Here is a 20,868-nt window from a genome sequence, read left to right on the forward strand (position 1 = left end):
TGACGAAAAAAGCAGTTTTAGAACCCCGTATTCGTAAATTGAACCCGTAAATATTTACAAAAAATATTTATAGAGTTGTTATATAAATCAACTAGATTTTTTATAAAAAATTTAGCTCAATTAGTGATTAATTAAGGTTTAGGGACTAAATTATAAAGTCTAATTATTATAGATTTTTAATTAGTAAATGGATTGAGGACTTAAATTATAATTACCTAAAAGGTCTAAAATGGCAATCAGACCATGTAAAATTTAGTGCTAGCAGACGATTGGATTAAAATGCCATTGGTTTAATTAAATTAATATTTAATTATTTAAACATGTTTTATTAACTTAACTACATGTATATATAGTAAGTTAGTCGAAGAAAAAGATGATGAATCTTTTCCATCTCATCACCTAAAATAAACAAACAAAACCTAGGAAAAGCTTGGAAACTTTTGGCCTAATTGGTATGTTTAATTTAGTCTCTTTTATTGTAATTTTTATGTTTTTGAGGTCATGTAGCTTGATTTAGCTAGCTCATGTACCAATTTGTAAAACTATTAAAATTTTAAAAAGTTATCATTGATGATTTCTTGAAGTTCTAGGTGTCAAATTGATAGATTTTAAGCTTAGATGTGTAAAAGGACTAAATTATAAAGCTTAATTGATAGTTTTGTACATTAGTGACTAAACTTAAAAAACGTAAAATTGATAGTAGGAACAAGAATTTTGAAGTCACTGATGAATAATAGGGAAATCAGATTTCAATTCGAAACTTTAAATTGAAGATTATGTTAGTCTCAATTTTAAGGACTAAAGTAATTAGATTGTAAAATTTGTGTTTATGTAATTGGTTGTGATTTGGACTGGAATTTAATATTATGTATTGTCGAATTATAATTCATAGCTAAAGACGATGTGAAAACGGCAAGAGGGAACGGAAAGACGAGATCTGACAACGATTAAACCGAGTGTTCAGTTTGTTTTTCTATAATTTGAGTCACTTCAATTGTTGCATATTTATTCTATTTTGTATGGTAAAATTATGAGGTGAGTTGGAATTGATTGATCGAATTAAATTGATATTATTTTTATTTGTTATTGAGATAGAGGATTAAATTGAATAGAATTGAAAATATTGCAATTTGATGAAAATATTAAATTGAAATTGAATTTGATTGATTCTTGTTATGATACACATAAATTGATGATTTGGTTGATGAATTGAAAATGATGAATTGTGAAATTGAGCTAAATCTGGAATTGGATAATTGGTTACCTTACTAACTATTGAGGCAGAGTCGGATATAATTGGCATGCCATATGATAGATTCACTAAAGGTTACTTTGAATACGTGCCGATGAGTGCTGGGTGCAACTTTTACTTTGGTTATATCGATTAGCACTAGACATAATCTATTTACCTTGGATTGTCCGATGAGGAACTGGTGCCAAATTGGTATGTTGGTTGGATCAGTGTATCCATTCGAGTCAGAGTCAAGTTAATAGGGAATTAAAATCCAAAGTTGATAATGGAATATAAATTGAATTACTATTGTGAAAAAGTGTGTGAACCGAATTTACAAGTTCAAAGAATTGATATGAAAATAGAAGGCAGATTAATCAATTTGATTCGAAAAAATGATATGTTAGCATGAGCTATCCTTATATTGATTAGTTGAATATGAATTGAATGAATCATACGGTTTAAATGGTACTTATGTCATAACGTTTGGTATTTGGTTTGAATGACATGTTGATTCAACGTTTTAATTGTCTTAACTTGCATTTTACTTATTGATATAGAAATACCACTGAGCTTTATCACTTAGAGTAGATTTTGTTTTCTATGCGTAGATTAGGTGCAATTCGAGATCTCGAGCATCCCAGACATAACAATGTTGGTGAATCTCTTTTGTTAGTTATATGACATGTACCTAGGAGAGTCATTTTGCTATAGTTGATGCTTATAAACTTTGGAAGTTGGAATTGAAATGGTGAAGATAACGCATGCATAATATAAGTGCAATTTGGAGTTGTTTTAATTATTGTTAAGGATTGAAGTGAGTTATGAAATTATGATTGAGAGGTAATGCATAATCATGTGTTAGTATTCTTCATGTTATGGAATTTATGCTTATTGATGAAATTAGGTTGTTGTTTTAAGGAGAACGATGAAAAGAAAGGAATGTTTATATGTGTTTATCAACATCACAATTTACATATAAGTTTATCAAGATTTAGTTATATGTGTTTAAATATAATTATATGTGTTTAAGGATCGAATTGATAAAATATGTACGTATTGAGGACTAAATGTGTTATTATGCCAATTAAAAAAAGATCACATCATCACTTTCGTTAACTATTTAATGGAGAGTGACCAAAATAGAAATGATCTAAAACGCGAGTGACTAAATTAACAATTTTGATAGTTTGATAACAAAAAAAAAACAACATATAATCGGGTGACTAATTTTATAGTTTACCCATTAAATAAAGTGTGTGGGTGGTGAAATTATAAATTAGGTGGTTGAAAAATGATAACCAATGCAAATTAAATTGTAGTTTCCCTAGTTAATATAAATTAGGTTTGAGTGTAAACCATGTTCCATGTTTCCAAACACCACATCTCACCTTTTTCACTCCTTGCATCAAATTGTTTTGAATGGCTATTTCAAGATGGTAGAGAATGAAAGTCAGATTGGACTAAATTGTAGAATAATCATTTCACGTTGAATGTACTAATAATGAAATGGCCATTCCTTGGAACCAAACACCCTATTAGGTTCTTCCACTTGCTAAGTTAAGCAATAATTCCCTATTTCTTTCTTTTTTAACTTTTTACCCCCCCCCCCAACCCCCCACACCTTTCTTAACAAGAAATAGAAAAGGGAAGGAGACAAGGGTTTCAGGCCATCACCAATAACTAAACATCAATCCAAAGAAAAGAACAAAACAAAAAAAAAGATATGAATTTTGAAATTCACTGTCAATAAAACCTAATAATTAGAGTGTAAAGAAAAAGAGGAAATTTGTGTTTGTTTGCTTACTTTGCTTCAACAAAATGGAAAGCACATGAAAGGCTTTCGAGTAAGACACCCTTTTGCAGGTTAGCCTTAGCCCTGTGAGTGAATTCATGTCCACACTCTCTTCCCTTTTCTTATCTTCACTTCTCTGCTAAAACCAAACATTTTACTCTCTAACCCTCCCCCCGTCACTTTCTTATTTATTTATTTTAAACTTACTCCTTTTTTTTTATTGTTTATGGTGGATCTGATGCTGAATTAGCCTCGCCTTTGTGGGTTTCCTTCTGCATCAACAAAAACAAGGCCGGGGGGGGGGAAGTAAAAAGAAAGTGGCCACTGGGCAGTGAAATATATTTTTTTTATAGAAGAAGAAATGGATTTTGAGGAACATGATTGCCAAGACGAAGAAATGGGTATGGCTGTTCCAGCAGGATACGACTCACTCTGCAACTCGTCAGCTCCACGGTCTAAATTAGGACCCGCAGCAAGTGGCGGTGAACGTGCGGCGGCTTCTGCACCACCGAGAAAAGTGGGGTCAGGTATAAGGTACCGGGAGTGTCAAAAAAACCATGCCGTGAGTATCGGAGGCCACGCGTTGGATGGCTGTGGGGAGTTCATGGCGGCAGGTGATGAAGGGACACTTGACGCCTTGAAATGTGCTGCTTGTAACTGCCACAGGAACTTTCACCGTAAAGAAACTGACGGTGAAGGTAGTAGTATCTACAACCCTCACCATCATCATCACCACTACCAGCAGCAGCAACACCCCCAATTCTCGCCCTACTATAGGGCGCCGCCACCGGCCGGGTTCCTCCACCTGACGCCACAGCAGAGGCCTTTGGCCTTGCCAGCAGCGTCGGGAGGTGGTATTGCCGGCGGTTACAGCAGAGAAGACGAAGATGTTTCGAATCCTAGTAGCAGTGGAGGTGGAGGTGGCGGCAGTGGGGGATTAAAGAAGAGGTTTAGAACCAAATTTACGCCGGAACAAAAAGATAAGATGCTGGGTTTCGCTGAAAGGCTGGGCTGGAGGATCCAGAAGCATGACGAAGCTGCTGTGGAGCAATTTTGTGAAGAAACCGGGGTCAAGAGGCAAGTTCTTAAGGTCTGGATGCATAACAACAAGTACACTCTTGGTAAGAAACCCTAATTTCCCATCAAAGCCAAAACAACAGTGCTTCAACATTGTTACTTGGGAAGAAACAAAACATCCAAGAGAAGCATATGATAATGGGGAATCGAAGAAAAAAAACAGCATGTGATTTCAGTAGGAATTGTATTGAACTAGGGTTCTCACTTCTTTTTTTCTTTTTTCATTTTTGTTTTTTTTTTTCAATATTCTGATTTTGATTTAGTTTATGGTATTATTATCAATGCCGATCAGTGTAGGATGATGATGATGAAATGATCTGAAAGTTTCTGATGAGTACATTGTTGCTAACTGCAGGTTTTTGTTATTTTTTATTTCATTAACTAATGCTATAATCCATCTCTTCATCTCTTAGATATACACTTCCAATTCTCTGTGACAAACGAAAAAAACTGCACTTTTTACTGTTGCAAGGAGATCAAGGGAAAACAAACTCAAGCTGATGAAGTAATTAAGGGTTTTGTAAGTTAGTCATAGTAACATGTGATGATGATCATAAATTCATCATCAAAGGATCCATATTGGAGAGTAATTCCAAGTCCAACTAAAACGTGGCATGCAAATGCAAAGGCTGCAATATTTTCTCCCACTTGCATTAATTTCTTTCAAACCTACATTTTGCCAAACTCTTCTTCCAACTCAACATATTTTTATTATTATTTTATTCAATTACCCGTTTTAATCCCTCTTCATCTTCAAGCTTTTATCGTTTTATTTATATTTACTTAGTACATAATCTCAATCTCTCATAATCGGATGCTTTATTAATTTTCTTTTATATTTGGTACTTGAAAAAATGAAAAAGAAATTGAAAAGCAAAAAATGGAAGATGGGGGAGCAGAGAACAAGTTAGGAGTGGTTATTAACATGGCACTATTGCAGAGAAGGACACAGTCTTTTGGCAGTTTTATTGCAGTGTTTCAGACTTGTTCTGACCCCCCCCCCCAAAAGGTCCCATGGCCATGGATGGGACGTTAAAAACACCTTTTAATATATACCTTCATTAAAATAAAAAACAAGAATCTCCCCCCACCCCCCCCCAACACACTTAATTAACAAATTAAATACCATAACAACAATGTTTATAAATGTGTGTGGGGGGGAAAAAACTGAACATGTTTGATGTTGGGGAAAGTCAAGTAAAAGAGAAGATGGCATAGTGGAGAATTGAAGCTGTCGGAAATAAGAGTTTCAAAGAGCTTTGAGTTTAGTTTAGTTTGGTTTGGTTTGGTTTGGTTGGATGGATGCTGCTTTTTGGGTTGTCCCTGTTCAGGAACATGTGGGCTCTCTGTCTGGAAACAAAAGTAAACTGGAACAACAGTAATTAATTGCACTGACATTACAGCTATATATACACACATATATGATGTTCTTCTCTCTTGCTCTTCCTTTTCTTATTCTTGTGTCTTCACCTTCACTTACATTCCACATAAATTAGATATCCCTTTTTATTTCATCCAATAATTAGTTTTCTCTTTGTTTTTTAGTTTTTTAATGACTATATAACAGTTTCAGTGTTAATGGAGGCCAATGTTGCAGCTTTTGCTTAATTTGTTTTGTTTTAGTATTCTAGTCTATCTTTTTTAACGGGATGAAATTAAAAATGAGTTTGATTTTCTTCTTTAAGACATTAAATTCGAGTTTATTTATTTACGTAACTGGATTCCAGACTACCCAATATCAGAGGTTTTCTACATGAACGCATGCATACTTGTAACCAAATTGCACTGTTTCATTTTAACTCGGTGATGTTTAGCCTCTTCCACAAAGTAAACCACTTTGAGCATTAAATCTTCCATGTAATATAATATATACTTAAAGAGTAATTACAAGTATGCTACAACCTTAATCAATATTATAAATCCATAATTAAGATAATTTTAAATAAATTTGATTTAAAACCCACACAATATTTACATAAAATGAAATTTAAATCTAAAATCTTAAAATTTTCATAACTTCAATTTTGCTATTAAGGCTTCGTTAGTAGTTGTGAAAATAAAAATAGTGATGAGATATGTGTTTAAATTACATCAGAGTATCAAAGTGAAAAATGGCCATAAATGACACTAGACTAAAAAATAAAAGTATATATAATAAGATAAAACATATTTAACTAATATTTATATTAATATTAAATGATAATTTAATAGATTGAAGTGTTAAATATTAGATACATTAGTTTAAATGTATTTATAATATAATAAATAGTTAAATGTATATTGAATAATAAAATATACATTATTTTTAAAATAATAATTAAACGTTATTAAAATAATGTTTCTGATAAATTAAAATATTAAATTTATTTTTTATGTAAAATAATAATAATTATTTTCGAATGAAAATAAAAAAAATAGATTTACCATTATAAAAAAATTATTTATCATATTTTTATATAAAATAAATCTTGCATAATAGCATAGTTAGTAATATCTTTACTTTCTATAATTATTAAATTTAAATTTATAGTATGGTTAAAATATGCCATAAGTCTTGTACTCTTTACAAATATAGAATTTAATCCTACTTTTTAAATTTCAAAATTCAAGTCTAATCATTAACATTGTTAAATTTTTATTAAATTTGTTGGTGTGACATTTTGAAATAATTTAAAAAAAAACCTCACTTCGCAACCATATAACTATAAAAACTGATGTTATAATGAACTTAAATTTAAGAAAGTAATTTTAACATTGTGAACCGAATTTAGAAAATTGAAAAATAAATTCCTAACAATAATTAAATTTCAAATTTATAAAACGTAGAAAAATTTTATGACATATACTAACCTTATATTATATTATATTATATTTAAACATTATAAAGCGAAACAAAAAAGAATTATAGACCTAATTGTAAATTAGAATGAGTGAAAAAGAAATGAACGATAAAAAAAGCCATTATCACTGAGTGGCTCAAACGTACCTCATCATTTGCTATCTAAACAGAATATTCCATATAATCAATCATAGGTTGTTTTGAATGCGAAGAAGCCTTAATATTATTTTCTTCTTTAAGATAAGATTAAGCGCATCTCCCAATTTCAATTTCATCACTTATACATGAGTTTCCGTTTATTATTATTTCTTTTCTTCTTCTTCATATAAGATTATTTGCAAAAATATCCTCAGGAAAGATGTAGATTAGCTAAAAAGTGAGAAGACATGGACGGACTGCATGGCCTATATATCAAGTATCATATGCCGTCAAACTTGGTCTATGTTCCCTCATATTTCAGCTTTGCCAGTTAAGACCAGGACAGACAAGCTGACCTGGCTGGCCTGGAGCCATCCTTCCTTTTGACCGACTCGCGGACCTGTCGGTTCCAACACATTTGGGCCTAATCAAAACACCATCTTTAAGCACATCATAAACCCGACCCTTCGTTCCAACGCAGTGTTCCAAAAAAAAAAAATGAAATAGGACCTTTCCATTCCTATTTCCCACACAATTTTTAATATATATATGTATGTATATATAGTTGGTATTGGCAGCTGGGGATGAGAATTACTTTCAATCATTGTGGGGGATCCAAATCTGATATAGCTGTTGAGTTTTCTCTATTTGTACTGAGTTAGGTACCCAATGTTTTTCAGCCTCCTTTCTTTCAAAGACAAGCTGGCAAACAACATATAAAACCCAGGTTTTTAGTCCATATGTCAAAGTAGCCAAGATCAGATGGCCGAATAGACTGAATGTAGGATCCTGTGGTATCAGATTTGGAGGAATTTGGATTGGGGTTCTTGGGTTTACGAGCAAACGGAGTATCTTAGAAAACAATGGAAAATCTTCAAGTGCGTTGACAAAAACAGGACGTTAGAGCATAGTCCGAAAAAAAAAAAAGTGACTGTGTCACAGTGATGAGGGGAAATTGCAAGAATATACTTTTGAGGGGGGAAAAACGAAAAACAGAGTTCCATTATCGCACAATAATCCTATGCGAGATCCAACCCTTTCGTACTTAAAAGAAAAACGGTATAAAAATGACATTTCCAGTAGCAAACCATTTAACAAGCTCTCATCTTAATGTGTTTCGGAACCGAAGGAATAATACCACAGTGACACTCCAAACAAATGCAATATAAAACAAAGCCTATGCGTATGCTATACCGATTATTACAAATCTGGCTCCAATATTTTTATCAACATCAATCTAGTAAAATGCAAATCACCTTTTGGAACATGGTTGTAGAGTTTTGATAACAGCACATCATGAGCCACGGGACTGCAATGCTCCTTGGAGATTTTTAACTGCACTGTCGTAGTGTACGAACCCCATGAACCAGAATTCATGGTTGTCGACCGATGTAATCTGAATGTATTTCTCAGCTGGGTTGGCTTTGCTAGCTGATGGATTCACTGCCCTCAGCTGATGTAATGGGATAACCACCTACATGCATGTGTGGCGACAGGACACAAAATCCCATTACTAACCATTAGAACAAGTTAAACAAAGATGAATAACGGGGTTTAGATTTGATGCAGTTCACTGAAAATCTAAGAAATTATAAACTAATACTGATGTCGAATATAAATCCATAAATAAATGATGAAGGCAAGTATATTTACTAACACAATAAGCATAGCTATGTATTAATGAAAAAAATCTAGCAAATTTCTGATAATTCACTAACATGTAGATCCTTGTAAAACCGAATAAACACAATCCTAGAACTTTAACGGGTAACTTCCACTTTTCAAGAACAGGTTGACAGGGATGCAGTCAAGCAAAACAAATATCCTACTAACATGGGGAACATGAACTCATTTGGCAAAATAACTTGATGTAGACCCGGTCTGTATAAGCCTTAGGTCAACTATTACTACAGGATGGCTTTCGGCTGGGTTCTTTAGAATCATATGGACAATTAAATTTAGAAAAACTGAGGATGTCATGATCTATATAAAGATATCCCAACCCAATGCATCTTGTATATAATGTTCTACCTTCAAAATGCCAATTAAGGTCCCCATCTTACTGCCAATGGTTAAAAGTTGAATTAAAGAGAGCACTGAACACTAAAGTATTGACTAAAGTTTAGCAGTACAAGAGAGAACAAGTCTAGAAACATGGTGAAGTAGTTCTTACGAAACAAGATGACCACAGAATTCTAGCACATAACTGGGATAAATGTAATTGTTCAAGTGCGGTTTTCATGTAAAAAAGCATCCGTGATTGTCAACTTCAAGCACTCCACTAACTAATCCACATAGAAATATCGAGTATCGAGCGTTAAAATATTTTTCAAAACATGTAAATCAAGGAAGAAATGAAAAGCAAATAACTTTTAATGTCTTTTAGCATCATTTGAAACAGCCACACTCTTAACAAATTTCTATCAGAACATAAAAAAAGAGGCATTAAGTTCGTTGGTAATTGCTAACATTGGCCTACATTATCCCCTAGCTGCATATGCAACAATTAGAACCACAACAGCAATGCATTACCTTATAATAGCTATATTGAGTCTGATCACCAACTTGATAAGCCAGAGGACTGTCACTGCAAAAACCAAGCTTATGGGTTGACAGATATAAAACTCCAATAAAAGGACCAGCGGAGGTGGACAAGTAGCAAGCATATGTCTTCAGAAGCTGTTCCTCAGGAACAGTCTCAAATGTTGTCCGAAAGATCTTCTCATAACCGCCATCAGCAATAACTTTGGTTGTCTGAGCAATTCTTCCTACAGCAGCGTCAGCAAAACTCGGCCCAGTTTTCACTGTAACAATTAAAATATCAACTTACTTGCCCTAATTATCGTACTTCATATTATCCATCTACTTGACAGTACGTAAAAAAAATGCCCATAGTCATATCTAGTACGCAAGTAGCAGGGGAGGGAAATAATTACAGTGTTGCCACATGTTCTCAGCTATCTCTTTCGCCTTCTTAGTGTCGTCCGCCGCTTTCTTTCCCCATTTCCCCAACACGTCTTTCACTGATTCCATCTTATCTGTTCAAAGAAAAAAGGGCTTAAAATTTAAAATTTAAAAAGAAATCAAACGATATACAAAATACCACCAAGTAAACATAAACTGAAGCGATCGGAAGTGGGTTACTCTTGACGGAAGAAGATTGAACTGGCGCCGGAGAAACGTACGGGTTGGACTCAGCAGGCATGGTGGTAGCAGCGCTGCTGGAGATCGGGACGGGGTCCGGACTGGGATCCGATTGCGAAGCCATGGAAACGGTGGTCCAATTTTCCGGTGGAGGAGCGACGTCCTTCGGGTCTAATTTCGGGTAGGGAGCGTAATCAGAAGAAAGAGTCGCCCGTTGGGTTGAATCCGTGGACGACGTTGGCTGTTTGGTTTCCGAGACCTTTTCATGATCGGTCGGAGGCTGGCTCATGATTTCTTTTTGGAAAAGCAAATATGAAAAGCTGAAAATTTTTAAAATGGTGAAGGAGAAGACGTTCTTACAATTGCTGTCGTTATTCTTTCTTAATGTGTGTGAAGTTTGAAAATGAAGATAACAGTTGGCAGTAGCACAGGCCACACGATAATATAACATCCAGCAATCACCGTCATGATCGTGGGATGGGCTGGATTTACGTATCAAAATTCATAACTGGATACTCGGATTGATTTTTATTTTTATTTTTTAAATTTGAGTTGCTCCTGTTTTACAATATATAAATAATTTTATTTGTTTATATAACACAGGAAAATCTTTCCCACCAAATACATTATCATTCACATTTTCTACCTTAAATGGGTTTTCTTACCAAATTTTGTCCTTCTTCGGTTAAAAGATGAAAATAATTCCAACAATAGGAAAATTCAACATTTAGTATAACCCAATAGGAAAATTTAAACAAAAACTTCTGGATTCTAAATTACTAACATTTAGCCCATTGAACTTCAGCCCAGTTTCTTCCTTTCTCTTATCTCCCAAACCAGCTTTGAATGGACACCCATTAGTTTGGGAGTAAAAATTCAAATTTTAAAATATAATATAGGATAGCTTGATAAAAGTGTAATTATTAAATAGTAATTATATATATTTTTTTATAATTAGTGTGTTCAAACGATCGATTCAGTTAATATCTTATTTGAATTACCACAAATTGAATCAATAGAAAATCTTAACCGTTAATTAAATTAATTTTTTTCAAAATCTTTTAACTGACTAGGATAATTTCAATTAATTTAAGTGGTTAATCAAATTAATTAAAATTTTTACATTTTTTTAAAAAAGAAGAAGTTTGAAACATGAAAAGATATCATTACAATGTTATTATTAGTTCAATTATAAATATTGATTTGATTGATTCTAAATAAGTTCTACATATGCATCAATCTATATAGTTGTAACTTCTAAAAAAGATAAAGTTTTTCTCCCCTTAATAATTATTTATTAATTTCTTAAAAACAAATGTTGTGAATTATCTGTATATTATTTGGTTATTAGTGTAATAATATAAAAAATTGTTTATTTAATATACGTATTAAAATAATTAAATGATTAAACTTAGAATTAGAAGAAAAAATAAAAATTCTTGTACAAAATAAAATAAAAACTACCATAAAATGATGTTATTGCTAACTCATAGACCCAAAAAAATAACACGTACCATGATTTTGATTAGACTAAAGGCATGCCCATTTAAATCAAGACTCTGTCACTCCTTTGGGCCTTCCCTTGTAAAGCACAATGAATGTATATTTTGGGCTTCTTCATATGATTTTTTGCTTTTAATATATAAATTTTTATTTTAAAATTTAAAAAAAAGTGGATTTTAGATTTAAAATAAATTTAGATGACTCAAATTCTAATATTTTATCAATCTATCGGATAACCCGATCATTAAATATACTAATTTCAACTCAAGTTTGTCTGTGGTTATAATTTTTTATTTGTGTTAAAAGGAGAAAAAAATGGTCATGCGTCGATTATTAAATAAATATTGGTATCATTATTTTGTTTAATACATAAAATGAGGATAAATAAAAGAAAAATGGGGCGTGGATTATTTGTAGACAACATTATAATATTTTTTTGGGGGTAAATAGTGCGACGTTTAATCAAAACCAGAACTTTAGTTTAATCAAACAGTTTAGGGTTAACACAAAAGAATGATTGGCATCTCTAAAGTCTAATAATCGGGATATCTGTCCCCCCCTTTTATAATTTAATCATTTAATATTCAATAAAATTCATATTTCTTTTGGAAACTTATAAATTATATGATGCACTTTGGACTTTGATGAATTTAGGTAAGTTTGGATAATGATATTACCTGGTTGGACATTTTTTTTTATATCTATTGAATCAAATCTAAATCAATAAAATATTAGTTAAAGCACTTAAATTTAATCAAATCATGAAGAAAACAGTGGATTCATCACTAATGAATAGCATCATTGCTGAGAACCTTAGCAAGAGCATCAGGAGGAGATAAAACTCAGTCCGCATAGCACACCAAATTTCACTCTAAGTTTCGCAATATAGTCAGCAGCTTTGTTACAAGAACTTGAAACAAGTATTGAAAAAATGGATTAAATTAGAAATTTCAATTTTAACTGTACGAGAATTTTGATACGAAAAAGAGTTATTTTTAAGAGATATAATCAGAATATTGTTGTCGAATTCAAGCACTATATCATTCTATTTTCTTTTTGCAATCAATGAATCTCTAAGATGAACTGTTAAACCTTCTGCGACCCGAAAAGAGAATCAAGGATAATATTTTCATCTTGGATAATCGTTCCATTTTCATCTTTGAGGAGCACCACAAAGCGTCACTGTTAATTTTAATACCACTTTGATTAGGGGCTGTCCATTGAGAGAGAGAAATGGTCGACAAAAGTGTACCAACATCCAAAATCAAGTTGCAATCATCAGCATCTTTCATAGCTTGAAGCCAAATGTTTAAAGGATTACATTTAATGACTTCAAAGATCAACCGATTGCTAGCAGTCCATAAGTTCCAACAACTGTAAGCGAGTAGTCCTACTTACTTTCACCTCGTTTGCCATAATCCAGCTACTAGTATCACTCCACCGCTTGAACATCTCTTTGAAGCCTTTTTTTCTCGAGCAATAATTAGAAGTGGAAAGGTTCCAAACTGTTAAAGCAAAAGGACAGAAAAAAAGAAAAAACATGTTCCATTGACTCAACTTCATGACCACATCTGGGACATAGAGGAGATAAAGCACGATCACTCTTGACTAGATTTACGAAGATGGGATTTGAGTCATGACACCATCTTCAAACGAAAATTTTCAAATCCCAAATACGTTTCTTCCAATCCCAATTCAAGCTTTCTTCATCACTAAATGATACAACTTAAAGCTTTTCTCTTTGCTGCAAAAGAACATAAAATCCAGATTTTCACTTAATAGACTCCATCACGATTATGGATCCAAACACCTTTTCTAGTAAATACACTTTGAATTTATTACATATTAACCAAGCAAGGTGAATGAAGTTTGTTCATTTTTGGAACTTAAAAGACAGCAGATTGGTTGTCAAGCAAGCACCTATTGTCTCACTGAGCAATGCATAGCCCTTGTCTTTTTACCAGCATAGCTAAAAAGGCTATTTCCCAAAAGCACGACTTTTAAGCAAATATATTTTATATATGATATGTATAGTTATTTCAACTGCTATAGGGATTTATTAGGAGTTAAATTACATTTTATTAAAAAATAGATAATTTAATTACCATATGTTATATCAAAGAATAAATTTATTTGTTTTTATTAAAAAATTTCATCTTCTTTTTACTGTGTAGATGATAAAATAACTTACAATGACCAATTTTCAGTAGTAAAGATTGATAGAATTTTTAATAAAATGATCAATTTGCTCATATTAAAATAACTTACAATTTGCTCATATTAAAACAAAAACAAGATAGTATTTTCACTTTGTCGAAACCATTCTTTTGAAAACGGGGATCGACTTTGTTTGAAAGTGAAAATTAAAACGGGAGTCGCCACCAATCTTTTATCAGGTGTGATCGGATCACCTTTGTTTTAATAAATCAATTTTAGTTTACTAAAACAGGGCCTTTGGTCTACGAAACTTGAGAGAATGAGTTCGAGAGTCGGTTACGTGCGAGGAAGGATTAGCACCCTCGACACGCCCAAAAAATTGGTACCGAATTGATTAGTTAGTGTCTTAATGTCGAAAATTAAAAATCGGGAAGGGACTTGAAATACGATCTTTTCTATTAATACTGATTTTAAAATTCTTGAATTAGCTTAAATCGATTTGTTTAAAGATTTCGTTATCTTGAGATATCGGAGTATCACATCCCGTAAGTTAGGACACAATATCATGAATTCCTGAGCACAAGGTCGTCTTTTAATTTAAATTGGAAATCCGTGCATTTCAAAACTCAAAAGGATATTTAGCTATTTAGAACCAACAAGAGAACCGAAACCCCGTAAGTTAGGACACAATTCTTCGATGTTCCAAAATGCGAAACATTGCCTTATTTATTGAAATTAGTAAAAACATGAATAAAAATCTTTAAAGTAATGAGCAACAGAATGATATAAAATAGGCGGGAGACAAAAATAAACGAGTTGGAAATACATTGAAACAAATAATAAATATGACAACAATATTAAAATAATAACAATGCATGCGATATATTAAACGTAATAATAGTATCCAATGTGAAATAAAAACAACGAATATATACATAATAAAGATATTAAGAGTATGTACGTAAAAAATATATATATATTTATAAATAGTAATAGTGTTAGAAATATACTATATATAGTGTTTGAAGTATATACATAAAATAGTGAAAATATAACTAGTAATGTTAAGATATATATAATATATACATATGTATAAAATAGATATTTAAAAAAATATGTACATAACATACATGAATATATATAATAATATTAAAATAAAATAATAAGTGATAATAGTAAAAATAATAGGTATAATAATAAATATGATAATGTATGAAAATAATACTATATATAAAAGTATATATATACTCATATAATAAAATATATGTACTAGTATTAACAATAAATATAATAGGGATAAAAATAGATATAATACTAATACGTACAAAATATGGTATTAAAAAGCATATTACATATATGTATATAACATAATATTTATATATGTACATAAGATGATATAAAAAATATATACATGGAACAGCATAAGAATTATATGTAACTAATAACATTAAAATATATATAATATATAAAATACATATAATACATATATTAGAAATGATAATAATATAAAAACTATTCATACGCTATATAAATACATACATATATATAAATAGTAATGATGTTAGAAATATACAATGATATTAGAAATATATATAAAATAGTATAAAAGATGTATAACTAATAATGTTAAAATATATACACAATAATATATATAACATACAATATTGAAAACATATATACATAATATATACAAAAAATATATAGATATACATAATATAATATTAAAATATTTACATAATACATAAATATTAGGGATAAAAACGACTAATAATAATGCTAGATAAGTATATACATAAATATATTAAAAACATATACATATATATATAAAATAAAAAATATATACACTAATATATAGTAATCATGATAATAATAATATTAAAATATAAAAAAGTAAATATAATAAAGATATTAAAATAAAGTAATAAATTAACAACATATATAAATATATATATACATATACGTATGTAAAATATACATTACTACATAGTAATATTAATAATAGTAATAGATTGATATTAGTAACAATAATAATAATAGGAAACAGCAGTATAAATAATAGCAAAAATGATAAAATTAACTAATTTAATGACAAAATAGCTAAACCATAAAAAAAGATTAAATCAAAATTAAAACAGAAAGTTTGGGGCGAATTTGCAATAAAAACAAAAAGAAAGGACTTGATTGGACGCGCACAAAACAGATGAGGGCTAAAAACAGAATTATTCCTCCCCTCAAAACACAACACAACAAAAGGGACTAAATCACAAAGCGTTACATACTTTGTGACCAAATTAAAAAAACCGAAAAAGTACTTGATTGTAGAAGCATGAAAAAGCGGAGGGGCTAAAAGTGCAATTAGCCCCTCCAATGAAAAACACGCTGATCCTTAGAGCGGGCCGGGTCAATAAACGGGTTAGGCCAAAACGACGTCGTTTTGGGGTTTAAAGGCCAACCCCAAAACGACGCCGTTTTGGGGGCTATAAAATGGCTAAAATTTGCAAAAAAAAATCATTTGGTGAGGAGAGAAAGAAAGAAAAAAAAGAGAGAGAAGGAAGAGAGAAGGGCGGGGGAAGGAGATTTCCGGCCATGGGCCAGTCACCGGCCGATCGCCGGCGCTGGCGCTGGCCACCCTACACGGTGGCCGGAAAAGGTAAATTTTCCTTTTTTTATGTTTTAAAATATTATTTTTATTTTTATTTATGTATTTAGATAGGAAAGAAAAAAAGATTCAAAAATGAACAAAAAATAAAAATAAAAAAATAGTAGATTCACCTTAGAGTTTGATCTGATTCGATAATATTGCACTGTTTTGGTATTTTAGAATTATTCTTGTATTTTAACCTACTAGTATTGATGCAAAAAAAAATCCTCTTTGTATTGATAGCCAATTTTTTTTTCTTTTTTTACATGATTTTTGAATGGATTTTTATAGCCATCTTTTACATGATTTTCTATTATTTCTTTTTCTATTTCTTTTGTAGGTGATGGTGGCAGATAATGGATATAAAAAATGGGAGGAAAATAGGGCAAGTGGGAAAGTGGCTAGGTGGCTAGGGTTTCTTCCTTTCTCTTTTTGCTGGAAAATATTTAGTACTAGTGGGCTAGGTTTAGGATTTGTGAGTTAGGTATGTAATGGACCATTAAGTTTGGGCTGTTTAACAATTAGGTTATTTGTAAATGGACTAGGCCAAAATTGACCTATAACACACTTATTTTTTAAAAACTTTTATTCTCTAAAATCCATAGTAGCTTAGCCATAATTTGTTGCTGGCTTAATACAAATTGGAATCAAAGGCTTAAAGAAACCTTCAGAAATATGTGGACAAATGTGATGGTTTTTTCCAAATGTTGAAGTGTACCATTCATATTTGTTATCTCAGCATATAACACATCAAATATTTTTCTCTTTAATTAATGAAAATGAAAATAAAATGTATAATAATCATGAATATATTCAAGAAATTAAAAATTAATTCCAAAATTTAGAAGCAAAAAATCTAAAATAGTTTTTAGATCATTATAAAGTTCAATTTTTCAAAAAGAAATCTTTAAAGAAACATTTTAAAAATTCTGTATTTTTAAAAAAAATTAAAAATATTTTTTACATTATTTAATTTTAATTAAAGTTACATTTTAGAATTTTTTGAATTTTTACTCATGAACTAATAATTCTTTAACCCTGTAAGCAGTTATACTTTTTACTCACATTCTAATAATATAAAAAAAAAATTAAATTACTGCGTTTATTTTGATAATAATTAATTTCTTTTTCACTTTATACAACAACCTCCTAAATATCTATTTTTTTTTAAAAAAAAGGTGATGTTGGATTTTGATGAAGAATATTTCAAGAATAAAATTAATGATGCGTTACGCTAGTATAAAACACCACTATTAAACTTCATCTTAAAAAAGGAAAATTAAACCTTACTACTTTTATGAAATGATTCCAAATTTTTAATTGATTTACTTTAAAATAAAAATAAAAATCTTAAAGTTAAGTCAACTATGTTCTCCTATGGGGACCAAACTACTTAGATCTTTACTGGATCTGTCTTGATGCATTGGAAGGAAGGTATACATTTATTCTATGCTACTAAGTATTTAGTTTGCGAAAATTGTTTGGCTACCGAGAAAATCAAGGAAAGATTCCCCAAAATTAAAGAAAATAAAAAACCCCACGGGAATCAACTGTCTTTTCTTAATTTCTCCATTTCTTTTCAGTTTTCCCATTGATTTTTTTTTTATTTTGTTTTTTTCCTGACATCCCAGAAAATGGAATTCACGTCTTGTTGTGGTGTATGATAGTATCACTTAAAGTAACACTATGTTAAATATATCTAACATTAAGATATGTGGTATGTCAGAATCGAAGATTAAACTCTAAGGACATCTTAATTCACAGCTTTTTGTCTTTATATTTTGTTATGTTACGGCAAATTTTGCAGAGTTTTTACAATATTAAATAATTAAAAATAAAAATTGTGATGAGAAAGTATCAAAATTTCCATAGAAACCCTGAATTTATTCAGGGATTCAAGCGGGTTTATAATTTTATATAAATTCTAAATTCAGAATACATTGTAATATAATTATTGTAAGTGATATATTTAAAGTGAAAAGAGTTAGGGGGCTTTAAAATTCAACATAATGTCACAGATTCGTTGCATCTTTTTGAAGAACCATCATTAATCCAAAGCTTCAACCAACATTACCACTAAAAAAAACCTTAATCATTTCACTGATTCCTTTTAATTTAATTGTATGTCTTACTTATGTTTGAGGCATGTAATACTGTTTTGAGTGCTAGAAATGTGTATTTTTCTTGCATCTCATTACTTCAACTTTACTCTTTTCTCTTAATTTTGTTGGACCTCAAATTTGAAACCAACAATTTTCTTTAACTTTTTTTTCTTTTTTCTTTTTCTGATACATTCCTTGTTATCATTTGTATACACTCACAAGTTGTAAAAGTGATGATAAAAATAGAGTTAAAACTTGTAATATTATGAAATTTTATGGAAGAGGCCTTTCTCAAGTGTGGGGCTTGGCGTTGGATACCTGAGTAAGGGCTTCTATCTCTTTATTGAATGTGATTTTTTGTCTCTTCATGTGTTTTAGGATGGAGAGTTCATCTAGTTTGCTTCGTCTGCTGCGAGATTCAATGTTTCGTATTGAGTTTTCAATTCGGAAGCTGGCGTGACTCTAGCGGCTTTGGATTCCTAAAACACCCTTATTTTTAACTTTGTTTGATTACTATGATTCTACTTTACATTTATTTGTTGTTTTCGTTTGTGAGACATTTTTCTTGATTTAAAATAGCATTGACGTTAGAGTATAAATTATGGTGCACCATACATAAAAACTTCTGTCATGACTATAGAGTAGCTCGTAAGTTCATCATTACTTAGAAAGAGTGAAGAAAGTAAAATTCTTTTTGAGGTCGAAATTGAGTTTTATAATTTTATGATAATAAAATATAATTAAATTTTCATTTTAAGGGGTTGGAGCCTTGTTAACCCCTTAACTCCACCTCACTTTAAGAATGACAATTTATTTAAAAATTAATTCATATATGCTTTGAACTAAAAACAAATTATTAGGAAAATTACTTCACAATAAGTGGGGTGCTCTTCACTAGCAACAAAAAAATCCATAATGGATAACATCAACATTTTAAGGAAGATGATGCTGCATCAGGGATGGTTTAACGAGGACAATGGGACATTAAAATGGGTAGTCAAATATTTGGGCAGCCCTAAACTTTGAGGGTTTTTTTCGAAGAATAACTTTTAAGTACTTGTATCTTTCATCAGTTACTTTATTTTTTGATAGAATAAGATATTTTTTTATGTTCATTTTATAATTTATAAAAATTCCTTTTTTAGCAATATCATCTTCAATTAAGTTATTACTATTAATCTATCTCTCAACGTTAAAAGCTCAACCATGATTATAAAATGGTTTAAAAATTCTAAAAAAAAAAATTCCACATATTCGTAATTACAATTTAAAATATTCTCCTAATTTAAGAAATTAAAACGTTTAGTAAAGAGTTTATTCAACTTTGAAACATGTAAAAAAGATGAAGGTACTACTTCATAAACATGTGATTGATTGATGAGAGAAAGTACAACCTAAAAGAAAACCAAATGACAAAGAATTGCAAATATAATATAATTTCTATAAATGGATTTTATTTTATTTTTCAACTGCAGACTTTATAAAAGAAAAAAAAATATTGGATAATTTCAATTATTTGTTCAATTCTTTCATGAGTGGTGTACCTTATTGAATTATTGATAAATAAATGTTTGAAACTTTAGGAGTGTGGGATATATAATTAAGATTAAAAATACTAAAATTATATTTTTTTTGCCATGATAAGAAAAAGGGGAAGAATGTTGCAACATTTGTAGTGAAATTAAGATGTGAGAAATTAGCCGAAAACAATAATAGTGAAAAACCCTAATTTGGTTTAGGTAAAATTGACATAGAAAGTTTGATAATGATTAAAAATTACCTAACAAATGAGAATGGGGAAAGAAGATTAGGTCCAAAGACTTTAAGAACGACAAATGATGCCAACCTCATCAAACACCCAAAAAAGAAAAGAATGTAAGTTGTTACTTGTTTTTGTGGATTTGATTAATTGATGACTCATGTTTATGGTTTATTATAAAAATAATTAATATTTAATACATTCACATCTAAATTATATAAATTCAGAAATACATATATTGTTAAGTAATTATAAATTTATAATAAATGTTTTTTTTTAAATTTCATATTTTTTTATTTACCTTTTACAAAGCTTTTATTCATTCACTTTGTAATTAACTAATATTATGTTTGAATGAATAAAAAAAATAGAAAAAGGAAAGCAAAAAGATATATTTTTTCATTTAAATAGTTAAAATTAGTAAAAGGGAAAAAATATAAATTTAATAATCATTGTTTAGTTATATAAATGAAAAGAAAAGA

At 30.3% G+C, this 20,868-nt stretch overlaps 2 protein-coding genes and 1 long non-coding RNA gene across 4 annotated transcripts; 2 read left to right on the plus strand and 1 right to left on the minus strand.

Annotated features, from left to right (window-relative positions):
• The first annotated feature begins 2,875 nt into the window (after positions 1–2,875).
• LOC107957802 (zinc-finger homeodomain protein 2) lies at positions 2,876–4,437 on the plus strand. Of its 2 annotated transcripts, none has more exons than XM_041113975.1 (2): positions 2,876–3,097; positions 3,277–4,437. In XM_041113975.1, the coding sequence occupies exon 2, from the start codon at positions 3,388–3,390 to the stop codon at positions 4,159–4,161; it is 774 nt and encodes a 257-aa protein (XP_040969909.1). In that variant the 5' UTR covers positions 2,876–3,097; positions 3,277–3,387; the 3' UTR covers positions 4,162–4,437. The 2 variants fall into 2 exon arrangements, with proteins under 2 accessions (XP_040969909.1, XP_040969910.1); XM_041113976.1 differs by having other exon boundaries at positions 2,884–3,112.
• A 3,688-nt stretch (positions 4,438–8,125) lies between these two features.
• On the minus strand, positions 8,126–10,672 carry LOC107957801 (GEM-like protein 1). Its single transcript, XM_016893374.2, has 4 exons — positions 10,225–10,672; positions 10,017–10,118; positions 9,613–9,884; positions 8,126–8,554 (listed from the first exon to the last, which is right to left on the minus strand). Exons 1-4 carry the CDS (start codon positions 10,511–10,513, stop codon positions 8,375–8,377), a joined length of 843 nt encoding a protein of 280 aa, XP_016748863.2. The 5' UTR covers positions 10,514–10,672; the 3' UTR covers positions 8,126–8,374.
• Positions 10,673–16,391: 5,719 nt separating this feature from the next.
• Positions 16,392–17,118, plus strand: LOC107961260 (uncharacterized). Its single transcript, XR_001701241.2, has 2 exons — positions 16,392–16,534; positions 16,866–17,118. It is a non-coding gene; the product is annotated as an uncharacterized lncRNA (long non-coding RNA).
• The last annotated feature ends 3,750 nt before the right edge of the window (positions 17,119–20,868 follow it).

This window comes from Gossypium hirsutum, chromosome A05, assembly GCF_007990345.1.
Source record: "Gossypium hirsutum isolate 1008001.06 chromosome A05, Gossypium_hirsutum_v2.1, whole genome shotgun sequence".
NCBI lineage: Eukaryota > Viridiplantae > Streptophyta > Magnoliopsida > Malvales > Malvaceae > Gossypium > Gossypium hirsutum.

Excerpts from the sequence above, each read along its gene's own strand:
- LOC107957802 (XM_041113975.1), top strand. The coding sequence starts at position 3,388 with ATGGATTTTGAGGAACATGATTGCCAAGACGAAGAAATGGGTATGGCT.
- LOC107957801 (XM_016893374.2), bottom strand. The coding sequence starts at position 10,513 with ATGAGCCAGCCTCCGACCGATCATGAAAAGGTCTCGGAAACCAAACAG. Across the intron at positions 10,119-10,224 it reads TCAATCTTCTTCCGTCAAGA|ATAAGATGGAATCAGTGAAA; the intron begins GTAACCCACTTC and ends TTCTTTGAACAG. Across the intron at positions 8,555-9,612 it reads CTCAATATAGCTATTATAAG|GTGGTTATCCCATTACATCA; the intron begins GTAATGCATTGC and ends ACATGCATGTAG.